This window comes from Solanum pennellii, chromosome 1, assembly GCF_001406875.1.
Source record: "Solanum pennellii chromosome 1, SPENNV200".
Classification (NCBI taxonomy): domain Eukaryota; kingdom Viridiplantae; phylum Streptophyta; class Magnoliopsida; order Solanales; family Solanaceae; genus Solanum; species Solanum pennellii.
In genome coordinates, this window is record NC_028637.1 from 6,216,645 (window position 1) to 6,241,473 (window position 24,829).

The 24,829-nt window shown below is 32.7% G+C and overlaps 2 protein-coding genes and 1 non-coding gene across 3 annotated transcripts; all 3 read right to left on the minus strand.

Moving 5' to 3' along the window:
- Positions 1–736: 736 nt before the first annotated feature.
- LOC107016254 (pectate lyase-like) lies at positions 737–4,223 on the minus strand. Its single transcript, XM_015216745.2, has 4 exons — positions 3,664–4,223; positions 2,210–2,858; positions 1,895–2,137; positions 737–1,335 (listed from the first exon to the last, which is right to left on the minus strand). The coding sequence occupies exons 1-4, from the start codon at positions 3,861–3,863 to the stop codon at positions 1,108–1,110; spliced, it is 1,320 nt and encodes a 439-aa protein (XP_015072231.1). The 5' UTR covers positions 3,864–4,223; the 3' UTR covers positions 737–1,107.
- A 955-nt stretch (positions 4,224–5,178) lies between these two features.
- Positions 5,179–10,333, minus strand: LOC107007763 (ricin B-like lectin EULS3). The gene is made up of 4 exons (XM_015206527.2): positions 9,670–10,333; positions 9,479–9,601; positions 6,391–6,625; positions 5,179–5,449 (listed from the first exon to the last, which is right to left on the minus strand). Coding segments are annotated over exons 1-4 (975 nt in total). The 5' UTR covers positions 10,285–10,333; the 3' UTR covers positions 5,179–5,447.
- Positions 10,334–22,641: 12,308 nt separating this feature from the next.
- LOC114075775 lies at positions 22,642–22,748 on the minus strand. The gene has a single exon (XR_003576164.1). It is a non-coding gene; the product is annotated as a U6 spliceosomal RNA (small nuclear RNA).
- Positions 22,749–24,829: the final 2,081 nt, after the last annotated feature.

Genomic DNA, 24,829 nt, shown 5'->3' on the forward strand with positions numbered 1-24,829 from the left:
AGATTTCTGATACTGAATGAATCTAGCATAATCTTCTGACGTAACCAAAACTGTTTTATTCGATGATGCCAATGAGCAAAATCAACCTAACTATTACGCTTATCTGAACTCTTCCAATCTTCTCCCTTATTATCATTCATTCTCACAATATCAACGCAAATTAACAAAGAATCACCAAAGTTCCCAATATAAAGTTTTTAACAAGAGAATAGTAAACTTCACAAAACGGCTCAACTCAAGTATGAATAGCCAAAGGCTCCGAACAGAAAACCAATCAAGCAACAGAGAGGAAATTTGAACCAACAGCAACAAAGATCAACCAGTAGTTGACCAAACAGCAATAGAAAAAAGAATTCAAACTATAATATACCCAAAACAAAGATTGCAAAACCTGGATCTTGATATTAAATCTTCAAAAGATGGTTCAATCATAAGAAAATCACCATAAATCAATTGGGAATCATAAGGCAATGTCAAATCAGTAAGACAGACCACCAACAGACCACCAGTGGTGAAGTCACATGAATCGTAAATATGGCAGCGGCTAATTTCGACAACCACTAGTGGTGAGGCTAGCTCAGCCACCACTTCAAGTCTCACAATTCCAGTTATGCTCTGATACAATGTGCAAGGAATCGGAGAGAATAATTTGTTTCTTATTCAACAGATAAACATGTAATAATACAATAATATGAGAAGCTAAATAAGGAAAAATATAAAGAGGAAATCCTAAATATATGTTATCTATCTATATCTTTGTACAATATAAAGAAAGAGTTGTATATACATTCTGTAACAACAATAAAAATATCACTCTTGTAAACATACAGATTACACTGAATACAAACAGAGAACTCAAATTTCTAGAAATCAATGTAATTACATCTTCTTTTTCTTTTCACGGGAATCGATTCATACTTCCACAATACCTACACTTACTCTATCACAAGGAAAGAAAACTAAAACTAAAACTTAAACAAAACATAACTTATGGGAACCATTTCTTTCTTATCCTATTTTCCATTCTTCTACAGTCAAAATATCTTCAATCTACTTATCTCCTTTTTACTGATGCATCAAATTATATGCACATAAGAGGATCGTTAGCTAACAAGGTCTGCCAGGTTTGCACTTGAGCACACCAGCAAAGCGAGTGAGTCGTCCTGCATGTGAACCAGGCTTGAACTTGATCTTATGATTTTTTGTCAATGCATGTTTTTTCTTGTCTTGTGGCCCTGACTCCACAAAATAAGCTCCATTTAAGAACGAATCGCCCTCTGATACCCATTGCCACTTCTTCCACTCGGATTCTGTTGCGTAATCCCTCTTAGTCACCTGCATTTAGCTCCATCATGTTATGTTATCAATCCACATAGTACAAACCAATAGTGCATATAGTTGGTATTTATGCAAAATATGTTATTTTGTTGGCTAAGACCGGTTATCTAATAGAGAGGACAGTGTCTTGAGTAGATCAGTGTCAGAGCCAGGAATTTATGAAAGGAGATTAAAAAAATATTAGATTTGTCACAGTAAAGCAACTTTTGAACCCTTTTTGCTACTACGAGGGTGTTTGACTAAGCATATAAGCTGATCAAACTAATTTATAAGCACCTTTTTGCAAGGGGATTCAACAGCTAATATATAAATGATAAACTCGATTTGTCCTTTCGATGAAAGGAGTGAGGAATCCAATTGAACCCTCTTGGCTCTACATAGCTCCGCCTCTGGCTGATAGATTTGATTCCATCCAAAAGACTTAAACGAGAAGAGTGTGGTAGGATAAAGACTATTTCATTACCAAAACTGATTATTTAATGTCACTAGGTACTTGTGAACCTACCTGATATAATCATTTATTGTATTTTCCAAAAAAAAAAATGGTGAAGCTTACCTGCTTCGTATTAGGATTATCGGCAGCCTTGAAACGATTACCCTGACTGATAATGGTTGGATGAGCACTGCCACCAATCGCGTACATTTGCCAATGAGTGTAGTCGTTGTTGACAACATGGAAGAATCCCCATCTGCACCTTGGCATCCTCTGAATCAATCCCTCCCCGAACCGATTGAATGCAACTGTGACTTGCATTATTGCATCTTGAGGAAAGGCATCAGTTGCCCCCAAAAGCATCACCTGAATCATCATTTGTTATATGGTGAGTATATGTTTTTTTAAAAGGGTAATAACTAGTAAAGTGTAACATACATCGTTATGATAGTTGAATTTGCAATTAGAAATGGTGATAGCAGTGGAAGCCATGATGGCATCAATGAGGCCATCTGTACATTCAGACAAAGTGCAATGATCAATCCAGATATGATTGGAACCAAAAATGGAAATGCCATCGCCATCGCTTACTGTCCTTAGACCAATATGGTTAACAGAATCTCTTATCATGCCACCATTAGTAGATATGATATTCTGAATCCTGATGTTGTGGATTATGACATTATGCACGAATTGGATCGTTAATCCAGCACCATAAGCTATGTGAACAGCGACTCCCCTGCCATCGATTGTCTTGTCACTCGTGATCATAAGTTCTTGTTGCAACTTGATCACCATTGATTTCTCAAAGATGATCCACAATGGCTCCTCTTGAATCACAGCATGACGAAGGGTCCCTGGTTTTGGTTCCTGCACGTCATCATCTGATTCATCAGTGACAACATAGTACTTGCCATTTTTACCACCGGTCGTCTTGTGGCCAAATCCTCTAGCACACTCTTCCAAATCCATCCTGTTTTCAGCCCAATTTTTGTCACACCTCCAGCATCTATCAATTGGATTGGTTGCCATGCATTTATCTTTTTCTTTAAGATGCCTCCTTAAGCTTTTATACTTCAGCAATGCACTGCATAATACATCAAGTAAAATTCAAGTCATTATTCCTAAAGCTATGCAAGTAAAATCAAAGAAACAGCTACAACTATGTCTCAATCCCAAAGGAGTGAACAAATAAGTTAGGTCGGCTATACATATAATGAAATGTCATTGTCCATGTCGCTCTATTTAAGCTTGTTGCTATCCAATATTACGAAACAAAAAAATAGTTTCTTCTGGCATATAAATCGCGAACGAGTCCAAAGAAACTTCTAGCAAATATTGGACCTAAATAAACATGCTAACATAACAAAAACTTAATCTCATGAACTAAATGATATTCCCTATGTTTCACTTTTATGTGATACACTTTTCTTTTTAATCTTGTTTAGAAAATCACGACTACAATAAATTAAAAATATGAACTATACACTTTTCAGTTTACCCTTAATAAGAAGTTTTATAACCACAGGTAAAAATGTTATGACATACTTAAGGTCATAAGTTTTAGAAGTTTTATAACCAAGCATATAAGACATGTTTTAAACAAAAAATCTTCATTTTTTTCTTAAATTCCGTGCAGATTCAAACATTTAACATAAATTAGAACAGATGGAATATTAGTTATATACATCTTTCATCCATTGAACCCTATTTTTGTTAGGTCTGCATTCTTTGTTGCGGGCCGTCCATAATATAAAATGTTGTCTAATCCTTTAAAATGAATAGATTTTGGGGGATAGATCCAACACACATGTCCCAACAGTATGTTTGAAGAGTCTGAGCAACATAATCTTTACGAAGAAAAAGTAAAAAATAATCAAGAAACCACTTACTTTCCAACTTCTTTGTTGAATGCATTAGTTATTTCCTCAGGATTATTAGTATATGCTTCAAGTGAAGAGTTGAGGGCTTCCAAAGCTTGTTTTTCCAAATATGGATCAAACTCAGCAATTCTGGCATGTAAATGTGGGACTAATGAAGCTAACCATATGAACAATATTAACAAAATTGAATTCCCACTAATAAAGGCCATAGCTTTTTATCTCCTTTAATTTTCTTTTGAAGTAATATTTTTTTTCTTTTTCTTTTTTTTTGTTGTTGTTTAATTTTTTGGTATTTCTTGCGAATCACCGGAGAAGTTTGTGATTCAGGGCGGAGCTAGAATATAGCTTATGGATTCTCTTCAATCCAGTAGCTTCGGTTCAAACATTGTGTTTGTCCTTTTTTAAAAGTTAATTGAATATGTACAAATCATTAGTTTAGAACGCAGATTATACACCCTTTAAACTTCAAATTCTGGCTTGGCTTCGTCTAGTAACTTGCATTGTGCTTGTTGTTTCTAGAGGGAAGCCATGTATAAAGAGAATTGTTTTATCTATAAATCCTATAAGTGAGATTCTAAAAAATAGAAAATATTAAAAGTACGTAGAGATATTATACAACACACAATAGAACTTGAGAAGAAACAAATACGGGTGTCCAAAGACTTATTTTGAGGTAGCTACTTATGTTTTACTAACTAACTTTTCGATGTTTGTGTGAATTAAGTCAAGAATAACTCTTAAACAAATATCAACTACTTGTGTACGCCTTCTTTATCGTAAGTTTTATGTTCTATATCTATGTTTCTTAATAAATTTAATTATACACGATAAAGAATAGTGGTATTAAAAAGAGCACTATTAATGTATATAACTTAAATCCTTTTACTACATCAAATTGGATATTTAGGTTGGTGAGTACAACCAACCCCGTGCTACTTTTTCGTGCTATTAAGTGTATATCACACTCTACTCCAATTCACATGATACTTATTTATTTATCGATAAGACAATTTGACTTATCTTTCGAGCTAAATTGTGTTAAAATTTGGATACTCAAAATTTGTAGATCAAATTTGAGGGATTGACTAATCTTTTGAGCTAAATTAATTTTGATTGACCATTAAAATTAAAACTAAAAAACGATGAGTTTTTCTAGATCTATATAAATAATTAGTTACTCCCTCCGTCTCATTTTATGTGAGGTACTTTGACTCGACAAGGAGTTTATGAAAAAAAGGAAGACTTCTAAATTTTGTAACCCAAAATGAGTGATAGAAAATTGTGACTATGAATCCTTTCATTAAGAATTAAATAGACATTTTATAGTTAAAATTGTTACTTAATATAGAAATGTGTCATTCATTTGAGAATGACTAAAAAGAAAAATAAGTCACATAAATTGAGACAGAGGAAGTACTATGTATTTATGTTGAATGTATGCTATTTGTATTTCAATTGTATCACTGAACATAAAGTGACATACAAAATATATTCAAACAACATAATTTGAATGCACATTATATGTTTTAATTCGAGTATGCAAGTTATATATTTTGACATTCAAAATAAGTCAACACAACTCATCAAACAAGCTTTTAAAAATATAAGTTGAACAGACATGCTGTAGCCAACATCTCCCACAATATACATAGCATTTCCCCTCTTATTTTAATGTTACTTCTTACTGTTTTGGAGGGACATACAATACAGTACAACATAGGTAACAAGCCACATGATGAAAGAAAAATATCAAGCATCAGCCCAACTCCACCCATGATTCACAAGCCAACATATCCTGCAATTAAATTAGTTTAGACGAAAAATTAATTATTACAAATGCTTGGAAATACATCAACAACCCTTAAAAGTTGCCAGCAATTTCATTTAAATACTCAAACTAAAACTTGTTCCAATTGAACACCTGTAATAAAGTGTTCGTATTAGCACTTTAGGATCAATTTTGTAGGAAAAGAATTGTGCTTGTTCTGAAACAGTACCAATTCTCAAAAAGAATTCTGCTTGTTCTGAAGCGTTTGTCAACTCTAGAGATATAGTAATATGGAAGAGAAGAAAAAATTGTTTCAAGCATGATAGAAGATAGATTTAAGTTAACCACATAAAATATGTCATCTCCTCTCCTTTAAGGACACACATCAGCCTCAATTGCCATAGGGGTGAAGTTTTACGGCTTATTGAGACAAATGCATATTATCAAGAAGGTTGACATTTTAAGTGTTTAACTTATCTACTTGATACATAAGGAATGTTTGGGAAAGTTTTTGTCGTAAATTTGAACTGAAAGTGTCTAATAGAAACACTTTATCGCCTGTTTGAATACTCAATCGGAACAAGCCTTAATTTGAGTGTCTAAATGAAATTTGTTGGCATATAAGAGGTGGTCCATGTATTAAGCCTAAAATATACTTCGGTAACACAGCTCATCAACCAAAAATTGGATCTGCACTTAATCACTAGGTAACTGAGTAACAAATTCTATGAGGGACATCTATGTTGATGGAAGAAGTGTCAAAATAAAATAGGAGTGCAGAAATTTTATGCAAAAATGTCTAAACGCTTAACGGGGTGTGTTTTCAGCTATTTTAAACAACCTAACACTACTAAACACAGGTAATTTTCGTGAAAAAATGATTTCATATCCAACAACATGGGAGAGTGTAGGTTTTAGGGGTACCAATCAAAACAATCATTTTTGCACTGCAAAGTTGCAAAACTTACAGAAGCGAACGATCCTCCAGTGTTGGTTCCTGTTGTCTCCTTTCCACCATTCCCAAAGACAAACAGTGGTCCCATCGCGGACACCTCCATGCTCTTTATCAGCATTCCATGCATCTAGATTGAGGTTAATGTTATTGACCATCCTAACTGCTCGATAACCATCACCCACATCCCTGCTCTCTGTCCATAAGATTGATGCATCAAGAACATCGGGATTGTATGGGGTGAGCTGCACCTGTAAAAGAAGTTCAATAGAAATGTAACTTTCTATGCTTCCTTCCCTATGAGAAGCCATGTAATATTAGTAAGACAGGACCCCTGAACAACAGAGTTCATTACCCTTGGGGCATAGTAAAATCTATTTTCATGCATATGCAGCAAAGAAAGGTGTGCATGGAGGCAAGGAAGGCAAATATTAGTTCAAGACTTGAAGTTGCATATAGCATGTGCACGTGTATGCCATCTGTAGGCAATAGCAATTCCTATCACAAAGAACAAGGTTTAAGATGCCAATACTACTTGGAAAAACTCGAGCCACTAATGCCCATGTTTCACCAATTTCCATCAACTATGAAGGTTTCTGCAGTTAATGGATTCAAAACTTAAGCTTAACATGTATGATACGATTTTCCCTTTTCTTGTTTCTACAGAACTTAACCCATTAGCCCAGGCAAGTTGCATTTTGTGCTTATTTTAGGAGTATCACGTCTTCTTTTTTGATAAAGAAAAAAAAAGACATAAATACTCCTGTAATAAGCAGAAAACGCAACTTGCATAAGAAAGTGTATGCAAGTTGGGTGAAGAAAGTATATGGACACTATCTTGTTTTATTTATACCATTTCAAATCTTGATTTTAAAAGACAGTTTATTCATACATACTCTCTTCGTGTTCCAAGATACAAGTTCAGGGACAATTTTTTTTCAGGTAGTGATACATTCTGAGATGGCCACTTAACACATGGAAGCGTATGAACCTTAGAAGATCTTGGCAAGAGGATATGAAGGCTCACAATAGGCTAAAGTGGAGGGGGTCAAGCAGAGGACTTGCAAGAGATCCTACATTGCATCGTAGACATACTCTCATTATGCAGTGGTTAGTTTTGTAATACTGTAAACAATAGAGATTACGGCATCTTCTGGATCGGTTCATATCTACAAATGGATAAAATCTCAGTCTAGTATTAAGGAGGCTTTGAAGAAAAAGGAGAAATAATCATTTTCTTGTTCTATCAAGAAGGTGCTATTGCTCCTTCTTTTGGGGTTTGAATGTTTTATGAATTCATAATAAATTCCTTTGCATATTCCAGGTCAGTTTGTAGTAGGCACAAGAAATTATATTATGCATTAATCTTCCTAATCCTAACATAAAGGATGATACTCATCAGCTTCTGCAAAGAAAAAAAAGAATGAACAAAATAATGGTGCCTCCTTAAAGCCAAATTCAAGTGACCAGGGTGTATAAACAAGTGCTAAAAATCTTCTTAACCAATAAGCTACCATTGGTTGTGCAGAGAATCACGGCTTTGTTTGGCAATTTACAAGTTGTCTTGATCATCAGTCTAGAACTAGATGGTGCAAAGGTACATTTAAGTTCAGTATGAAATCCAGGACCAATTAAGGCCCTGTTTGATTCCACTTAATGGAGGTCTAAATCATTTAAATCTCAACTAATCAAAAATGCATTAGTTTTTTTCTTCTATACTGCTCTTAAAACCATGTTCCAGCTACTACCAATTACACAACCAACCACATCTGATAAATATCTCAACTTCAACCCCAAGTTGCTAAAATTAAGCCCAGAATGAGCTGCGCATCTACCATCACCCATCTTTTTTAATAAGGCTGGCCTTCCCTATCTAGAGGGGGTCAGTAACCTGGGTCCAATGAGTTATTCACACCCCCAACAAAATGAAGCATAAGTTAGATCTCTTGCTAAAAGAGGGAATTGGATTCTTACAAGAAGAATCTCCTTCATGTCCGAGCACATATTATAAAGATATCAAAAACTATACAGGCAATAAAGCCATTTCCTTTTCTCCACATCTTCCTTCAGATAAAAGTAATGCACACATAATCAACAGTATCTTATTTTTTCTCTTTAAAGAGTAAAATATTAATTAATAATGGATGCGTGCTGGTAGTTGTTTAATTTATAGCTTATGATCTTTATCTGTCAACTGCAAGTGCAAGTTCTAGATCTCAGCATAATTAAGTAAATGAAAGTGTGCTCTCTCTAATAGCTCAAACAAATGATCACAAAATTCAACAGGGTATCAGTCTATCGGAGAAAGCAAGATCCTGAATTCGAGTCTCACCACCAAACAAGAACCCTTCCGTTTATATATTCAATTACACTTACCCTCAAAATGTCTAAGGTTTCTCTCCCTCCATACTGTCCAAACAATCCGTACTTGAATGTTTTTTTCTTCTAAAAGAACTCACAACTGAGCTCTCAAATAATTAAAAAGACCCTTCATGCTCAACATTAAATTGCAAAAGATTATTTTCCTGTTTTTTTCTAGCCAGCCTGTGAAAAATTCCCATCATGCATTGCAAGTCAGAGCATTTGCATTATGTAGAAATATCCCGCCCTAAAAGCCGCCGGACAATCACACAAGAAAAATAGAGAATATTGAAGCATACACAGATACAGTGGAAATCTCATACAAAAGTGGATACCACTAAACACTCGAGGGATAGACCTAGGAGCTAAAAATGGAAGTATTAGGCACAGTTTGATATGTTACACAATACAGGGCACAAATAATTGACTGGACACTGACTATCTTTCCGTCTCACAAACTTACGGTACCACATTTCCACTACAACTCCACCATTAAGCCCTCCATCTCTACCATGGTACTACTTGAAACACCCCAAAACATTATAAGTCATAGCATTTGCATTAGGTAGAAATCTCTAATCTCCTTTTTAGGACAAAGCAATGGGTTGGCTATCAAAGTTCATTCCTTTGTGAAGTTTAACATTATATAGGCATCATTGAGGATATCATCGAACTACGAAGCACAAAAAATCAAACCAAATAATATTTTTCAGAGCTTATGGTTAACCAAGAATTGAACATACAGGGTGAGAGGCGCCAATAGAGTGCTTCACTGCCAGTCCTGAAGCTTTATTAACCAGAGCAAAGCTTGGAAATCCCTCTTCATCCTTCACTTTAGTACTGAACTTCTCATCTTTATACCAGTGCTGTTGAAAATTCCATCCATTACAACAAATTCACAGTTAACAACAAAATTTAAAAAAAAAAAACCTACTTGAAATGGATCTGATGGATCATTAGAAGCAAGAACAACTTTTCCGTCACGGATGGTGAGAGAGTAATTAGTATCAGCCTTAGTATAAACCCTAAAAGAAGGTTTATCCATCAGCTCTGGATCTGAAGTTTGATGATGGAAGGCTGTAGGCACATGAGGTTGAAAACGATGACGATCATTATACCGATCACCACTCTCACTCTCATGAGACACGTGTTCAACGGAGGGATACCCGGAAGTAGGTGGTGGTGGTGGGGCGTCATAGTAATCGGATCTCGGCGGAGGACGATTGTAAGATCCACCATAGTTCTCCTCCATTGGCGGTGGCGGATAGTTAGTCCGACCATAAATATCATCCATCGGTGGCGGATACTCAGTCCGACCATAATTATCATCCATCGGCGGCGGAGGATAGTGAGGCCGGTCATAATTAGGTTCCATTGGTGGTGGTCCACCTACATGACAAGTATGAAAGACATGGCCAACTTGAGGAGGAGGTGGTTCATCGTATGGTGGTCGGTGGCCGGGAGGTGGAAATTCTTCTCGACGGTCGTCGTCGTCGTCGCGACGGTGGTGGTGGTGGTGGTGGCCGTGGTGGCCAAAAGGAAACTCCATTGATAGATAAAGAAGTATTATAAAATTTTAGCACAATCTTTTTTTCTCTAATTCTACCTTATATATTGCTGGTGTGGGTGACATCTGTCTATGGGATTTTAGTTGTTAAGCTACTTGATTGGACTTTAATAAGTATCACGTTCACCTTCTGTTTGATTTGATATAAAAATTAAAAAATAATAAATAATTTTATTAAATTATTTTTATTAAATATAAATAAATTAAATATTTAAAAAAAATAGTATTTAATAATAAGAATAAAATAGACATGATATAATGTGGGTTTACTCATATAAAATGCTCATATAAGTATTTATCTAAAAAACAGAGATGACAGAAATTATAATAATTGTGAATAATTATGTGATTTTAAAAAATAGACATAATAAATAAGTTATTTAGTAATTTGATAAAGTGAACAAATATTATTTAACATTTCAATCGAAATTATATAAGTTTTTATACTACATTATTTTTTTATTATAGAAGTGTCATATTTTTAGTTGGTGTGATTGTGATTGAGTTGTTAAGCAATCTTGATTGATCTTTTAATTAAATAAAATGAAAGAAATCAGAGTGAACCCACAACACAACTAGAATTAGATTTGTACAAAATAAAAATGTGGATTTCGACAGCTTTTTAAAATTTTATTTAAAAATTTCAAGTAAGTTTTGTCTTATTTTATTTTATTTTTTAAAAACTAAAGGTTGGTTGGTCATTTTATTCAACTAGATAAAGGAAAAATTAATAATTAAATACATATTTTATTTTGCTATAATCTCTAAAAATTTCTATTATTTTAAAAAAAAATCCTCTCGGATACATTATCTTTTCTCGCTGATACATCTACATTCTCCTCTTAGATACATTTCTCGTCTCTCTGATACACTTCTACCCTCTCGAATATATTTTTCCCCTCTCTGATATATCTCTCATCTATGTATCTAATGTCATATTCCCTTGATACATCATTTCACTCTCGAGATACATGTCTTCTCTGTGTATCTAAATGTATGTTTAAGTGATGTATCCGAAATTCATAAATTGTAAGAAATTTTTATGATTTAAAAAAATAGAAGATAGTGTAATTGACGCTTAAGACTATGAATGTGGATAAATTAAAGGAAAGATTGTATATAATAGCAAACTATTAATTCAAATTAAATGTTAATAATATAATATGATTTAATTGTACCCCATAGAAAACTGTTGTTATTTACGCCTCTCTCCCTGGTAGAATCTCACTCGCCACTTTGGCAGTCTCGCCCACCTCTCACTTTTATACAAACACAAATGTATAAAATGTGTTTGTGTTTGTATAAAGCGACAGAAAATTATATATTTACGTATATTTTCGTTCCCCTCTCGTCCTCCTCCTAGATCTCGCTCACCACTCTCCCGATCTCGCTCGCCACTCTCAGTTGTCTCTCTAACTTTATATAAACACAAATATATACTTGTTTTTGTGTTTGTATAAAGCGAGAGAAAATTGTATATACAAATACAAATGCATTTATTTTTGTCGTATACTCTTATGATTATACAAATACGATCTTTCTCTACCCAGTTTTCTTTTGTCTTTCTCTCTTTCTCACTTTATACAAACATTAATTATAAAATTGTTTCTTTTCTCTCTCTCTCTCTATATATATATATATCGAAACAGCTACAACCTTTTGTATATATGTATAGTGAAATTTGCGATGAAGTACAATTATGTAAACTATAGTTATAACACATAAATATAACTTTTGTGTTGTTATACACAATAAAATGAGGCCCAAAGTTGGCCCAAGATAAAAGCATGCTAAATTGAAGTCTAAAAGAAACAGCAAGAAAAACTAAAAAAGAACAAAACAAAAGGAAGGTAAAAAACAAAACAAAAGGGGAAAGTGCAAAGAAATTTCAGTGGCCTCAAGCCCTCACACAGGCGCTATGTGATCTGAATTCTAGCTCTAAATATTCTCCATCAACTAACTAACTACAACGTTCATAGTAAGTAGAAGTGGATTCACACAATTTTTTATTTAAGTAACTCATTATTAAAATCAATTTACTAAAATAACAGGAAAAATATACAAGTGTTTCTAGATTATGATTAATTTTTGATACACACTTTAACTATATAAAATTCTATTACCCCTTAACTTATTCTTTTTTGTAATTTTGTGTATTTTTTTAATTTACGTGACAGTTAAAAATCTCTCACGCAAAAATAAAAGATGTATAAAATTATAATTAAAAAAATAAATTCGTATTTAGCTATAGTCTTGCTGCTTGGCTGCTCGACTCGGTTGCAGATTCTGAGTGATTACTTGTCACTGTTGCCACATGTGATAGACCACTAGTTCCTGTTGTCAAAGACTGCATGGATTGTAGATTATTTGCTCCCTGTAAACTATAGTTTGACTTGTAAGAGTTAGTGTTTCAATTAATTTTGAAATAATTCATCCGTTGAAAAAGTTTTGAAATAACAAAATATATGAATGTGAGTTGTAATATTCATTTGTTTTAATTATACGTTATAAACTTTTTGCAAGATTTTTTTTTTTAAATTCTACATTATGGATTTTTTGAAAAATAAGTTTTTCTTTTAATTCATGAAGCTATAATAAATATAATTTAATTATAGTCTTTTTCTTACAAAACTTTTATCCTATAAATTGAGTTTCTTTTGGTTGAAAAAGACAAGCATTCAAACAAAACTACTTTCCCTTGAAAAAACACTTGTGAGACATTAATCAAAGGGTGAAATCACCAATTCAAGAATAGAAGAGCAACATTCTTGAACGCTACATATTTTGTGGCTTAGCTGAATTCCGAAGATAGAGTTGTTATTTATTCTTCCGATTGCTCGTGGAACTATCTTCAAAAACGTATTAACGTGCCTCTAAGCCAAGCAAGTTTTATTTTTGAATTCCTTGTATTTTTATCATTCTTGTTCATTTGTTCTAACAATTTGAAGATAGTTGTCTCTATGGCATCCACATCAATAACAAACAATGTTTCAAATTTGCCTGATTCTAATTTTGAAATATTTGATGGCAAAGACTTTCCTAGATGGCGTGGAAAGATAGAATTCTTTTTAAGACGATTAAAGTAGGCATATGTTCTTGAAAATCCTTGTCCTGAGGCTCCTAGTTCTGACGTAGCAACGAACGAGGCTATTTTAATTAAAAAATAAATTGCCAAATGGCAAGATGATGATCAGCTATGCAAGAATTATATTCTTGCAGGAATGTCCAATAAATATTATGATCAATATTATATTAAGTGCAAATTTCCTAAGGAGATTTGGGATACTCTTAAAGCTATCCATTTAGCAGAAGAAGCGAGTTCAATGAAATTTTTTATTTCAAATTATATGGAGTTCAAAATGGGTGATGAGAAGTCAATCACTGAACAAGTACAAGAATTTCAACTTATAGCTAATAAAATTGCTATATCTGAAATTGCTCTTGATGAAAACTTTCATGTTGGTGCTATTGTCTCAAAACATCCTCCATCTTTGAAGGAGTACAGAAGTAAACTCTTGCACAAGAAGGAAGATTTGACTCTTGAACAATTATTGCACCATTTGCAAATTGAACAAGAGACACGATACCGTGACAATAACCTCTTGAAAGAGACCATCATGAAAGTTCATGTTGTTGAAGAAAAAATAAAGGAACCTGCCAATAATAAATTTTTGAAGGCAAAATAAGAGTAAAAATTTCAAGCATACTAATTCTAATTCTAAGTCAACAGAATGTTATCATTGTCATAAAATTGGTCACTATGCACGTGATTGTAAAATTCTTAAAGCTGAAAAGAAGAAATAAGAGGCAAATAACAATACAAAAAATGAACTGGTGGCAATGGTCACAAAAGCATTTGTAGCGGGAGATCAAGTAGAATGGTGGATAGACACTGGTTCAACTCGTCATATATCAGGTAATCGAAATTCTTTCACGACCTATGAATTAATGCGGGGAGATAAAGTTTTGCATATAGAAAACTCATCCTCTACTAAGGTTGTGGAAAAAGGAACTATTGAACTGAAATTCACTTCCAAAAAAATTGTCACATTGATAGACGTATTGCATGTTCCTGATATTCAAAAGAACTTGGTGTCATGTACGTTTCTTTCAAAGAATGACTTTAAAATTATTTTTGAGGAAGATAAATTTATTTTATCTAAACAAGGCATATTTGCTGGAAAAGGATATGCTATAAATTGCATGTTCAAACTCAATATTGAAAATAAAAATATTTCTGCATGTGAAGTCTTTAGATTTATGGCATGAACGTCTTGGTCATGTGAATTTTAGATCCATTCAACTTATGATGAAAAATGAATTAATTAAAGCCTGTGGAAAAGATCATGTTGTTAAGTGTATTACTTGTAGTAAATGTAAAATAACAAAGAAACCTTTTAAGTTTGTTGAAAGGATATCCACACTTTTGAAGTTAATCCACACTGATATTTGTGAGATGGATTGTTTATCACGTCATAGAAAGATATATTTTATCACTTTCATTGACGATTACTCAAGGTATACATGTCTTTCCATTAAAAACAAAAGATGAGGCATTTGAGACTTTTAAAACATATAAAGCAGAAGTTGAAAATAAATTGAGTTTGAAGAATAAATCAATTAGATCTGATAGAGGTGGAGAATATTTAAAATCAGATTTTATTGATTTTTGTGAAAAAGAAGGCATTGAGAAACAATTGACTATGTCTTATACACCACAATAAAATGGTGTAGCAGAAAGAAAAAATATAACTCTCATTGAAATGATTAACTCTATGCTTTATTGATCTGGTATCACTGGAAATTTGTGGATCGAAGCTTTATTTTCTGTATGTCATATTTTAAAATCGAATTCCTTCCAAGAAACATGATTCATCTCCATATGATATTTGGAAGAATCGAAATCCAAATATAAATTACTTTAAAGTATGGGGTTGCTTGGCTCATGTTAGATTACCACATCAACAATTGACTAAGATTGGATATAGAGGAGTAAATTGTGTATTTATTGGTTATTTACAAACCAGTAAGGGTTATAGATTTATGAATCTTGAGACTCCAAGCCCTGACACAATTATTGAATCGTTGCATGCTAACTTTTTTGAGCATATAGTTCTTCTATATCTTCTCTTAAAAGAAAATAGTTGAACCTTTGGAAGAAAGTCAACCAAGACATAGTGCAAGATCAGCCAAACCAAGAGACTTTGGACCAAATTTTCAAGTTTATTTAGTTGAAAGGATCCTGAAAGTTATGTTGAAGCAATGGCTTCACATGATGATCCTTTCTTGCGTGAAGGTATTAAAGATGAAATGCACACTATTATGTGAAACAATACATGAATTTTATCAGACCTCCCTCCTGGATGTAAATCTATTGGTTGTAGATGGACTTTTAGAAAGAAATTAAAATCTGATGGTACCTTAGATAAGTACAAAGCGTGCTTGATAGCAAAAGGATTTACTCAATTGAAAGATATTGATTATTTTGATACCTTTGCACCTGTAGCTCGAATGACTTATATTTGACTCTTGATTGCTTTAGCCACAATTCATAGTCTGGTAATACATCAAATGGATGTGAAGACTGCATTTCTAAATGGTGATCTAGATGAAGAAGTGTACATGAAACAACTAGAAGGTTTGTCATACCTGGTCAAGAACACAAAGTCTGTAAGCTTTTTAAATCTCTTTATGGATTAAAACAAGCTCCAAAACAATGAAATGAGAAATTTAGACGAGTAATGATTTCTAATGACTACTCAATCAATGGTGATGATATTTTTATATTTAGTAAATTTCAAAACACATCTGGTGTTATAATATGTCTTTATGTAGATGATATGTTGATCTTTGAAACTGATATTGAAATAGTCAAAAACAAAATTGTTTCTAGCTTCTCGATTTAAAATTAAAGATCTTGGAGAAGCTGATGTAGTTTTGGGCATCAAAATTATAAAATCAGCGAATGGCTTAACTCTTACTCAATCAAGTTATATTGAGAAAGCTCTAAAGAGGTTTGGTCACTTTGACGACAAATCTGCTCCTACACCATTTGATCCTCACATCAAACTAATGCGAAACTCTAGTGATGTTCTCGATCAGCTGACATATTCTCAGATTGTTGGGAGTCTTATGTATGTCATGCCTTGTACCAGGCCGAATATTAGTTACGCAGTAGGAACTTTGAGAAATTTACTAGTAATCCCGGAGTTAAACATTGGAATGTCATAATTCGTGTTTTAAGATACCTGAAGGGTATGATAAATGTTGGCCTACATTATTTTACATTTCCAGCTGTTCTCGAAGGTTATAGCGATGCTACTTGGAATTCTGATCCGAATGATTGTAAATCTATTACTGCTTGGATTTTCACTTTGGCTGGAGCATCGATCTCTTGGAAATCAAAGAATCAAACATGTATTACTCATTCAACCATGGAACAAGAATTTATAGCTACGTCTTCTGTCGGAGAGGAAGTTGATTGGTCGCGATCTATGTTGATAGATAGTCCTTTGTGGAGTAAGTCAGTACCACCTTTAACTATCTATTGTGATAACCAAGCTGCTACATTTTGGGCTTCAAGTGATTGCTACAATGGCAAGTCGAGACAAGTTCGTCTCAAACATAATCATGTGAGGAGATTATTAGAGGAACGTGTGATATCGCTTCAATATGTGAAGCCCAGATTTAATTTAGCGGATCTTTGTCTAAATGGTTAGGCAAAGAGTTAGTGGTGAAAACTTGTAACAGGATGGGAATAAATCCTATTGTAAATTAATTGTACTTTATGGTAACCCTACCTAATGATGTAATCTTGGGTTCAAAGGGAAAAAACAAGTAAAGTTACAAGTGTGAAGCAAATCAATAAAATTCTCATAAATAAAATAAAATAAGTAGATGTGCATGATTGAGATTCTATTCTCTTAATATATTTAACCGATCTCGGTTGGAGTTAGTAAGAAAATTTTAGATAAATTTTTTCGATATTCCTGCTGAAGAGAAGGGTGAGACTATATTCTCTTAATAAGTCTATAAATCAATTTCGATTGGAGTATGTTGGAATACTTTTGATAGATTTATCGATAATTTGTTGTAAAGGAGGATGAGATTAATTTCTCTTAATGAAGTTCATAGACTATTTGGTCGGAGTATGCAAAGTTACTCTTGATGACTTCACCGCACTAAGTGCGAAGTGGAGGCCGCTTCAATAAGATTTTAACAGGGAAATCTAAAAGCACTTGGCTAAAAGGATTCATGACACATGGCCGTAAGGTGTCAAAGGATTTCGATTTTCGCTGGAACATAGTGATATGCGTGGAGTATTTTCTAACTTCATTAAATGAACCACTTAGTTCGAGATTTGTTCACTAAGTAGTCAATGATTTAGAAAACCTTCACTAGCTAATGGTTCAAGTCCAAAAGGCACCATTATTGATGCATGTTGCTAGATTAACGTCTTAAAATATTTTTTGAATTTCTGAAAGATAAAATTTCTTGAAACAAGTAGGGAAATGTAAGAGTTAGTGTTTCAATTAATTTTGACAATTCATCAGTTGAAAAAGTTTTGAAATAACAAATTACATGAATGTGAGTTGTAACATTCATTTGTTTTAATTCTACGTTATAAACTTTTTGCAAGAAACTTTTTTTAAAAAAATTCTTGTTATGGGTTTTTTGAAAAATAAGTTTTTCTTTTAATTCATGAACCTATAATAAATACAATTTAATATAAGTTTTTTCTTATAAAACTTTTATCCTATAAATTGAATTTCGTTTGATTGAAAAAGACAAGCATTCAAACAAAACTACTTTCCCTTGAAAAAACACTTGTGAGACATTAATCAAAAGGTGAAATCACCAATTCAAGAATAGAAGAGCAACATTCTTGAATACTACTTGTGTTGTGGCTTAGTTGAATTCCGAAGATAAAATTGTTATTTATTCTTCCGATTTCTCATGGGAGAGACTCCAACTATGTTCAAGAAATGTATTAATGTGCCTCTAAGCCAAGCAAATTTTATTTTTGAATTCTTTGTATTTTTATCATTCTTGTTCATTTGTTCTAACAAACTGCTTGGGGAGGTTTGATATATATTACAACAACAATATATCTAGTCTGTTCATAACTGGGGTCTGAGAAGGTCGTGATGGATACACATCTCAACTTGTGAGGTAAAGATTTTTGGCCTCAACCGGTAAATAAGCACTCCAACTCACCCTGATGTGTTTCATCGACAACCAAAGCGATAGTGACACATAAATATTAAAGGTGTTTAGATGATCATTTTGTAAGTTGGAATGTTCAACGAACATAGTGGTGATGAGTGATCAACAATGTCCTACTACTGATTAGTCTATACTTTTTTACTCCTTGATTATGTGGGGAAAAACAGTTATACAAAAAAAAAGTTTTTGAATATCAGATTGATTTTTATTTGTTAATTTTGTGTATTGGTTATGAATGTTCTATACATAGACTCATCCTTCTTGTATTATTGATCATATTATTGAACAAAAAAATGGTGATTTTCATCATTCATAGGTCCAGAATTTTCATTTTTTTCAAAGTACCGTGATTGTCCAGAGAAACTAATAAAGCAATTTAATACGAATACTTGATTTGAATGTTCATTTTTTGCAAGAAGAAGCACCAACTCAACATAAAAGCTGAAAATTGAAAATATTAAAATATTTAAATTGATCAAATCAGATATACCCCTCAACTTTGTCATTTGAAGCTGATATACCCCTCGTATGAGCCACTTTCATAACAAGGGGTATATCAGCTCTAAATGACAAAGTTGAGGGGTATATCAGACCCTTTTCCCTATTAATTTTAAAAATTGAAATGAATAATTGTAATTTCTTTAATTCAAATTGAAATTTTTGTGAATTCTAAATTCTGACTTAATCGCACCATTATTAAAACAACAAGTGACATAATACAAACACGTAGGTCAGTCAATACAATGAGTAGAGTATGGTGCCACGTGGTGAAATAAAGTATCTAGAAGCCGGTATTGCCGCATTCTTTATGTCTCAAACACGGACTACAATTATTGGTTCAATTTGTTTCAATTCATGTGATACTGTTTGAATTTTAAGAAATAAATAATTATAGAAAAAATAATTCTAGAAATATCGTAGAAGTGTAGAGTATTCTCCTTTCATTTTTTCCCTAACTATTCTCGTTTATGATGACAATAAAAACCTTAAATAACCAACAAATTATTTTTTATTTCCTACAAATAATATTCCTTTCCATATCTCTCTTCTTGAGAGAAGAAAGAGTTGCACAAAAACAAATTAGAGAAAAGGAAATTCTTTTTTGGTTAAATTGTTGATGGAGTTGTGGAAGAAGATGATGGATCCTATGCGCAAAGCATGGAGTAGAGCTTCTACACGTATTCACATTCGTAAAACTGGTTAGTTACGTTCTCATTAATTCATTTCCTGATCACCTGATATCAACTTTATCAATTATGTGAGGCTCTCTTCCAACATCATCTACTCAATATAATATTTTGCTATCATATTTTTCTTGCAAAACCCAACTCTCTTTGAACAACTTCTCTAGTGAGTTGAGGGTCTATCGAAACAGACTTTCTACCCCTCAAAAGTAGAAGTAAAATTTGCATACATGTAATATTTCCTAAACCCACTCATAAAATTATTATAGATAATTGCTTATAGTTTTATTTTACGTGACTTGATTAATATAATATAAATTTATTTAAGTACTATGGATACATAGAAATTGAACTCGTGATGTAAACGTCTTGAATAATTGCTCTTGGAACTTTTATTTTATAGGACATGTAAAGCTGTACCGTGATGTGAGAAAATGTGAATATAAAGATGCTCAAATTTTGTGGGATATGCTGCAAAAGAACGAAAAAGGAGCATATGCTTCTAAATCTCCTTATGGATGCAAAAAAGTTCGATTTTGGGATGTTATTGATTGGACTAAACGTGCTTCCTTCATTTGCCGTAGTGTGTGATCGATGAATATATTTTTTTAGTGTATTTTTCTAGTTTTACGTATCTCAAAAATCTGCGTGTTTTCTGAAAGACGAATAATCACAAACTAATTTTTCCTCCTCTTTAGTTTCACTTATTTGGAACGAGACTATTGACTATATGTAGATTCATGAGAGTTGGTTCTAGTGGAGTACGTATAATTTCTTGGAGATGGATGTATTGTTTTTCTTAGATATTTTTTTGAATCTGAGTAGTGATACCTATATTTGTATATAATATATTTATAGATGAATTATTCTATTTTCGAGGTATTGTTTCTTATAAAAAAAAATTAATGTTTTCGGAAGTGAATAGTTTTGTCTTTAGTCTAAAAAAATGTATGTAGTGATGCATATATTTATGAATAAAGCAAATTTAAAACTAAAATGAGAAGAAAATAAAGAAGGCAAAAGGAAATACATACATGCAAATGTACAAATCACTGTTATAGCAGCGATTTTCAAAATTTTCGGCGGATAAAATAGCTGTTTCCTCAGCGATTTTATCGTTTTGGTAAAATATATTTTTATATATCGTTTTGGAAATTTTGTTAAAATTTTTCACTCTTTAATCTCCGGACTCGTATATATTCTATTTTTAAAATGTTCAGGGGGTTAATAGGATCCATATAAAGTATAAGTGTGTAGTTGAGAATTTGGTAAGATTTGGGGTTATTAGACCATTTTCTCTAATTTAGAATATAACAAAAGTTACTTTCTTAATTGTTTTTATTGTTGCGGAGTCAAAAATTATTTTTTAATAAATACTTTTAACATTTAGAATATCACATTACGATAATTGTTTTATTGTATATAGTAATAACGTTGCTTTCTCAATTGTTTTTATTGTTGTGAAGTTAGAAATCAACTCTTTAAGGAAAAACGCACAAGTACCCCCTCAACCTATGCCTGAAATTTCATAGACACACTTATACTATACTAAAGTCCTATTACCCCCCTGAACTTAATTTATAAGTAATTTTCTACCACTTTTCGGCCTTCGTGGCACTAGCTTGAAAAAAAAAGTCAATCAGCGTTAGGCCCACAAGATAGTGTCACGGAGGCTGAAAAGGGGTAAAAAATTATTAATAAAATAAGTTTAGGGGGATAATAGGTTCTTAATATAGTATAAGTGTGTCTCTAAGATTTCGGACATAGGTTAAGGGGGTACTTGTGTATTATTCCTTTAAATTATTCTAATTTTTTAAGAATGAGTAATTTATGATATATACTTAAATAATATTTAAAATTAGAGAAAAAATTATTTTTGTACTAATAAAATTTTAAAAACTTAAATTAAAATATATTTTTATTAATACCTCAAAATAACTAAATTCATACTCAAAGGACGCTTGGTTAAAAGACAAACTATACATAGAGATCTAATTTAAAAATTAGTGTAGTAATGCAACCATATAAAAATTTTGACAGAACTTGCATAATTACAAGAAAAATTACCCAAATTTTATATGAATGAACAGTGATTTTCAAATATGTTAGATTAAGTTTTAAGTGAAGAATATAAAGTGTATAATTTTTAATATTGTACTTCAATTTTTTTTTAAAGAAAAATAGAGGATAATGTCCACTCACATAAGATTCTATATCTATAGATAAAAAGAAGAGCGAGATGATTTACTTCTATCACAAATATTTATAATTTATTTTAATAAAAAAATTAAAAATTATTTAATCAAAATTACTTTAGAATCATTAAAAGTAATAATATTTATTAAATATTCATTTTACAGAACGTTTACTGCCCTATAAATACATACAACTTATTTAAAGTTAATTAATATGGATTAACGTTAATTTATAAATAAACATTGGACCCTTGCAGGGCACGAGCTCTTCCTCACTAGTATATATATATACACGCACGATGTGTTGTTAGTTTTAAGGTACGGAAAACATTTTTCTCTTAAAACTCACGTCACTCTCAAAAATATCCTTACCAATTTTTAGGGTATATATATATATATATATATATAAATTATTGATTGAAACTTGATTAATTCAAAAAACTATTTCGAAAATATAAACTTCAAATTCTAATTTTAATTTTCATATACATACCCATCAGAAACCAAAAAAAAAGTTATGAATTTTGTGAGAAATTTTTTTGGACCAATTCTCAATTTGTACCTGTCATATTTGTCCATAAGAAACCAAAAAATTATGGATTTTGTGAAAGAAAGCAGAAAAATTTTTTTTGGACCAATTCTCAATTTGTACGTGTCATATTTGTCCATAATAAACCAAAAAATTATGGATTTTGTGAAAGACAGCAGAAAAAAGTTATGGATTTTGTGAGAAAAAAAAATTGGACCATTTCTCGATTTGTGCGTGTCATCCTTGCGCAGGGGCCATGCTAATCTTCTCTGTATCGTTCCAATTTTATCGGAGGCCAAAGTCATATGCGGCCACTCAAACTTGTCCCGATTATTCACTTAGACACCTCAACTAGACGTACTACCTATTGAACACCTTAACCACCCCAGATTTGAACCGTAAAACCATTTTTTAATCACTTTCATTAATTATGTGGCGCGTGTAGTTAACCGCCCCACGTGTATCTGACGTGTATTGAATGACCATTTAAAAATTCCCACGTGTATCCCACGTGTATTTGTTAATGCCTAAATTTGGGAAAATTCCCAAATCGTTAACTTTCACAGAACATATCTCTTTCTCTCTAACTTCACACTTCTTTTGATTTCAAGCTCTCCATCTCGCGATTCATTCCAGTTCCTTGTTCGATTTTTGTTTGATTCCTCTTCTTCGTGTTACGATCTATCCTCCTGTAAGTTTGATTTTTGTTTCTTTACATGCTTTCTTATATGAATTTCATAAAGCTGTGGTTTTGTAAAAATGTAGGGTTTTGCGAATATTCTGTCTATTCTTTACTATTACCCAAAAGTATGATTTAAAGCTTTGTTTTTTAGTTGTTTGTATGAGTATATTCCGTTAAATCTAGGGTTTGCTTGATATTTTGTAGAGGGCTGCTAACAATTGACCATGGAGGAAATCATATTTACGAAGATTTACCATGGTGGAATCTTATCTGAGTTATCGGCTGTCCCTACTTATGTTGGAAACTGTGTGTCTGCACTAAGGTATATCATCAAGGACCACTTTTCCATTTTGGAACTATTGTATTATACTAAAGAATTAGGGTATGAAACTGTTGGAGGCTTTTATGTGAAAGACTTATCGAATAAAAAATGGATCCTAATTACAACTGACCAACATTTACTACACCTTATTAAAGACTTAAAACATGAGGACACTTTTGAAGTATATGTCTGTCATGTATTAGATAAACCCTTACTTGACACTGAGGTAACTATAGGATATCTAACTAATGGTGAAGATGGTGAGGCTGTTAACTTAGGTGAAGAAGGTGAGGCTTGTAACCTTAGTGGTGAGGGTGGTGAGGGTGAAGCTGTTAACCTTACTGGTGAGGGTGGTGAGGGTGAGCATGTTAGCCTAGGTGGAGAGGAAGTGGATGATAACCTAGGTGGAGAAGATGCATCTGATTTCTTGAGTAGTGATTCAGATTTAGATATACCTTCAGAAGATGGTTCAGATATTGATGAGGAGCTGAGAGCATTTAGAGAAGAAAGAAGAAACAAAAAACAGAGAAAAAAGGCTGCTGAATTTGAAGAAATACCAGTTGGAGAAGCTGGTGGTATAGATAGAGGTTTTGAGGATATTGGAAAGAACAAAACTGACAAATATGCTGGAAAATTGGGTGGAGATGAAGATTACATTGATAGCTCTGACTGTTGGAGTGATGATAGTGATGAACAACTAGATGTGGATGCTGTTAGGGGAGTAGACATACCTGCTAGAAGGAGAAGCAAAAAGGTTAGGTATGATGAAGATAGTGAAGTGTCAATTTTTGAGCTTGGAATGGTCTTTGAAGGGGCAGATCAGTTCAGGAAAGCAGTGGCAGATTATGCTGTAGAGTATAGAAGACAGTTAAAGCTAAGACCTAATGAAAAACATAGAGTGAGGGTGAAGTGCAAAAATGTTAAGTGTAAGTGGTTGTTATATGCTTCGATTGACAGGGACTCAGGTGATTTTATTGTAAAGAACTATCATCCTATTCACAAGTGTATTCCATTAAACAGAAATAAGTTGTGTAATTCAAAGTTTATTGCTAGAAAGTTTAAGGACAGAATTATATCTCAACCATACATAAGGATTTGGGAAATTCAAGATTTGGTTAGAAAGACATTGGGTCTTTATGTTGGTAAGACTCTTTGTTACAGGGCTAAACAGAAAATTATGAGGGAAGACATGGGTGATTGGAATCTGGAATTTGCCAGATTGTGTGACTATGCAGATGTGATCAAACAAACCAATCCTGGAAGCTCTTGTTGGGTAAAAATTGATAAGGAAACTGAACCAGGGAAGAACCTTTTTGTGTATTTTTATGTATGCTTTCATGCATTTAAGCAAGGATGGTTGGAGGGGTGTAGGAATATAATTGGATTTGA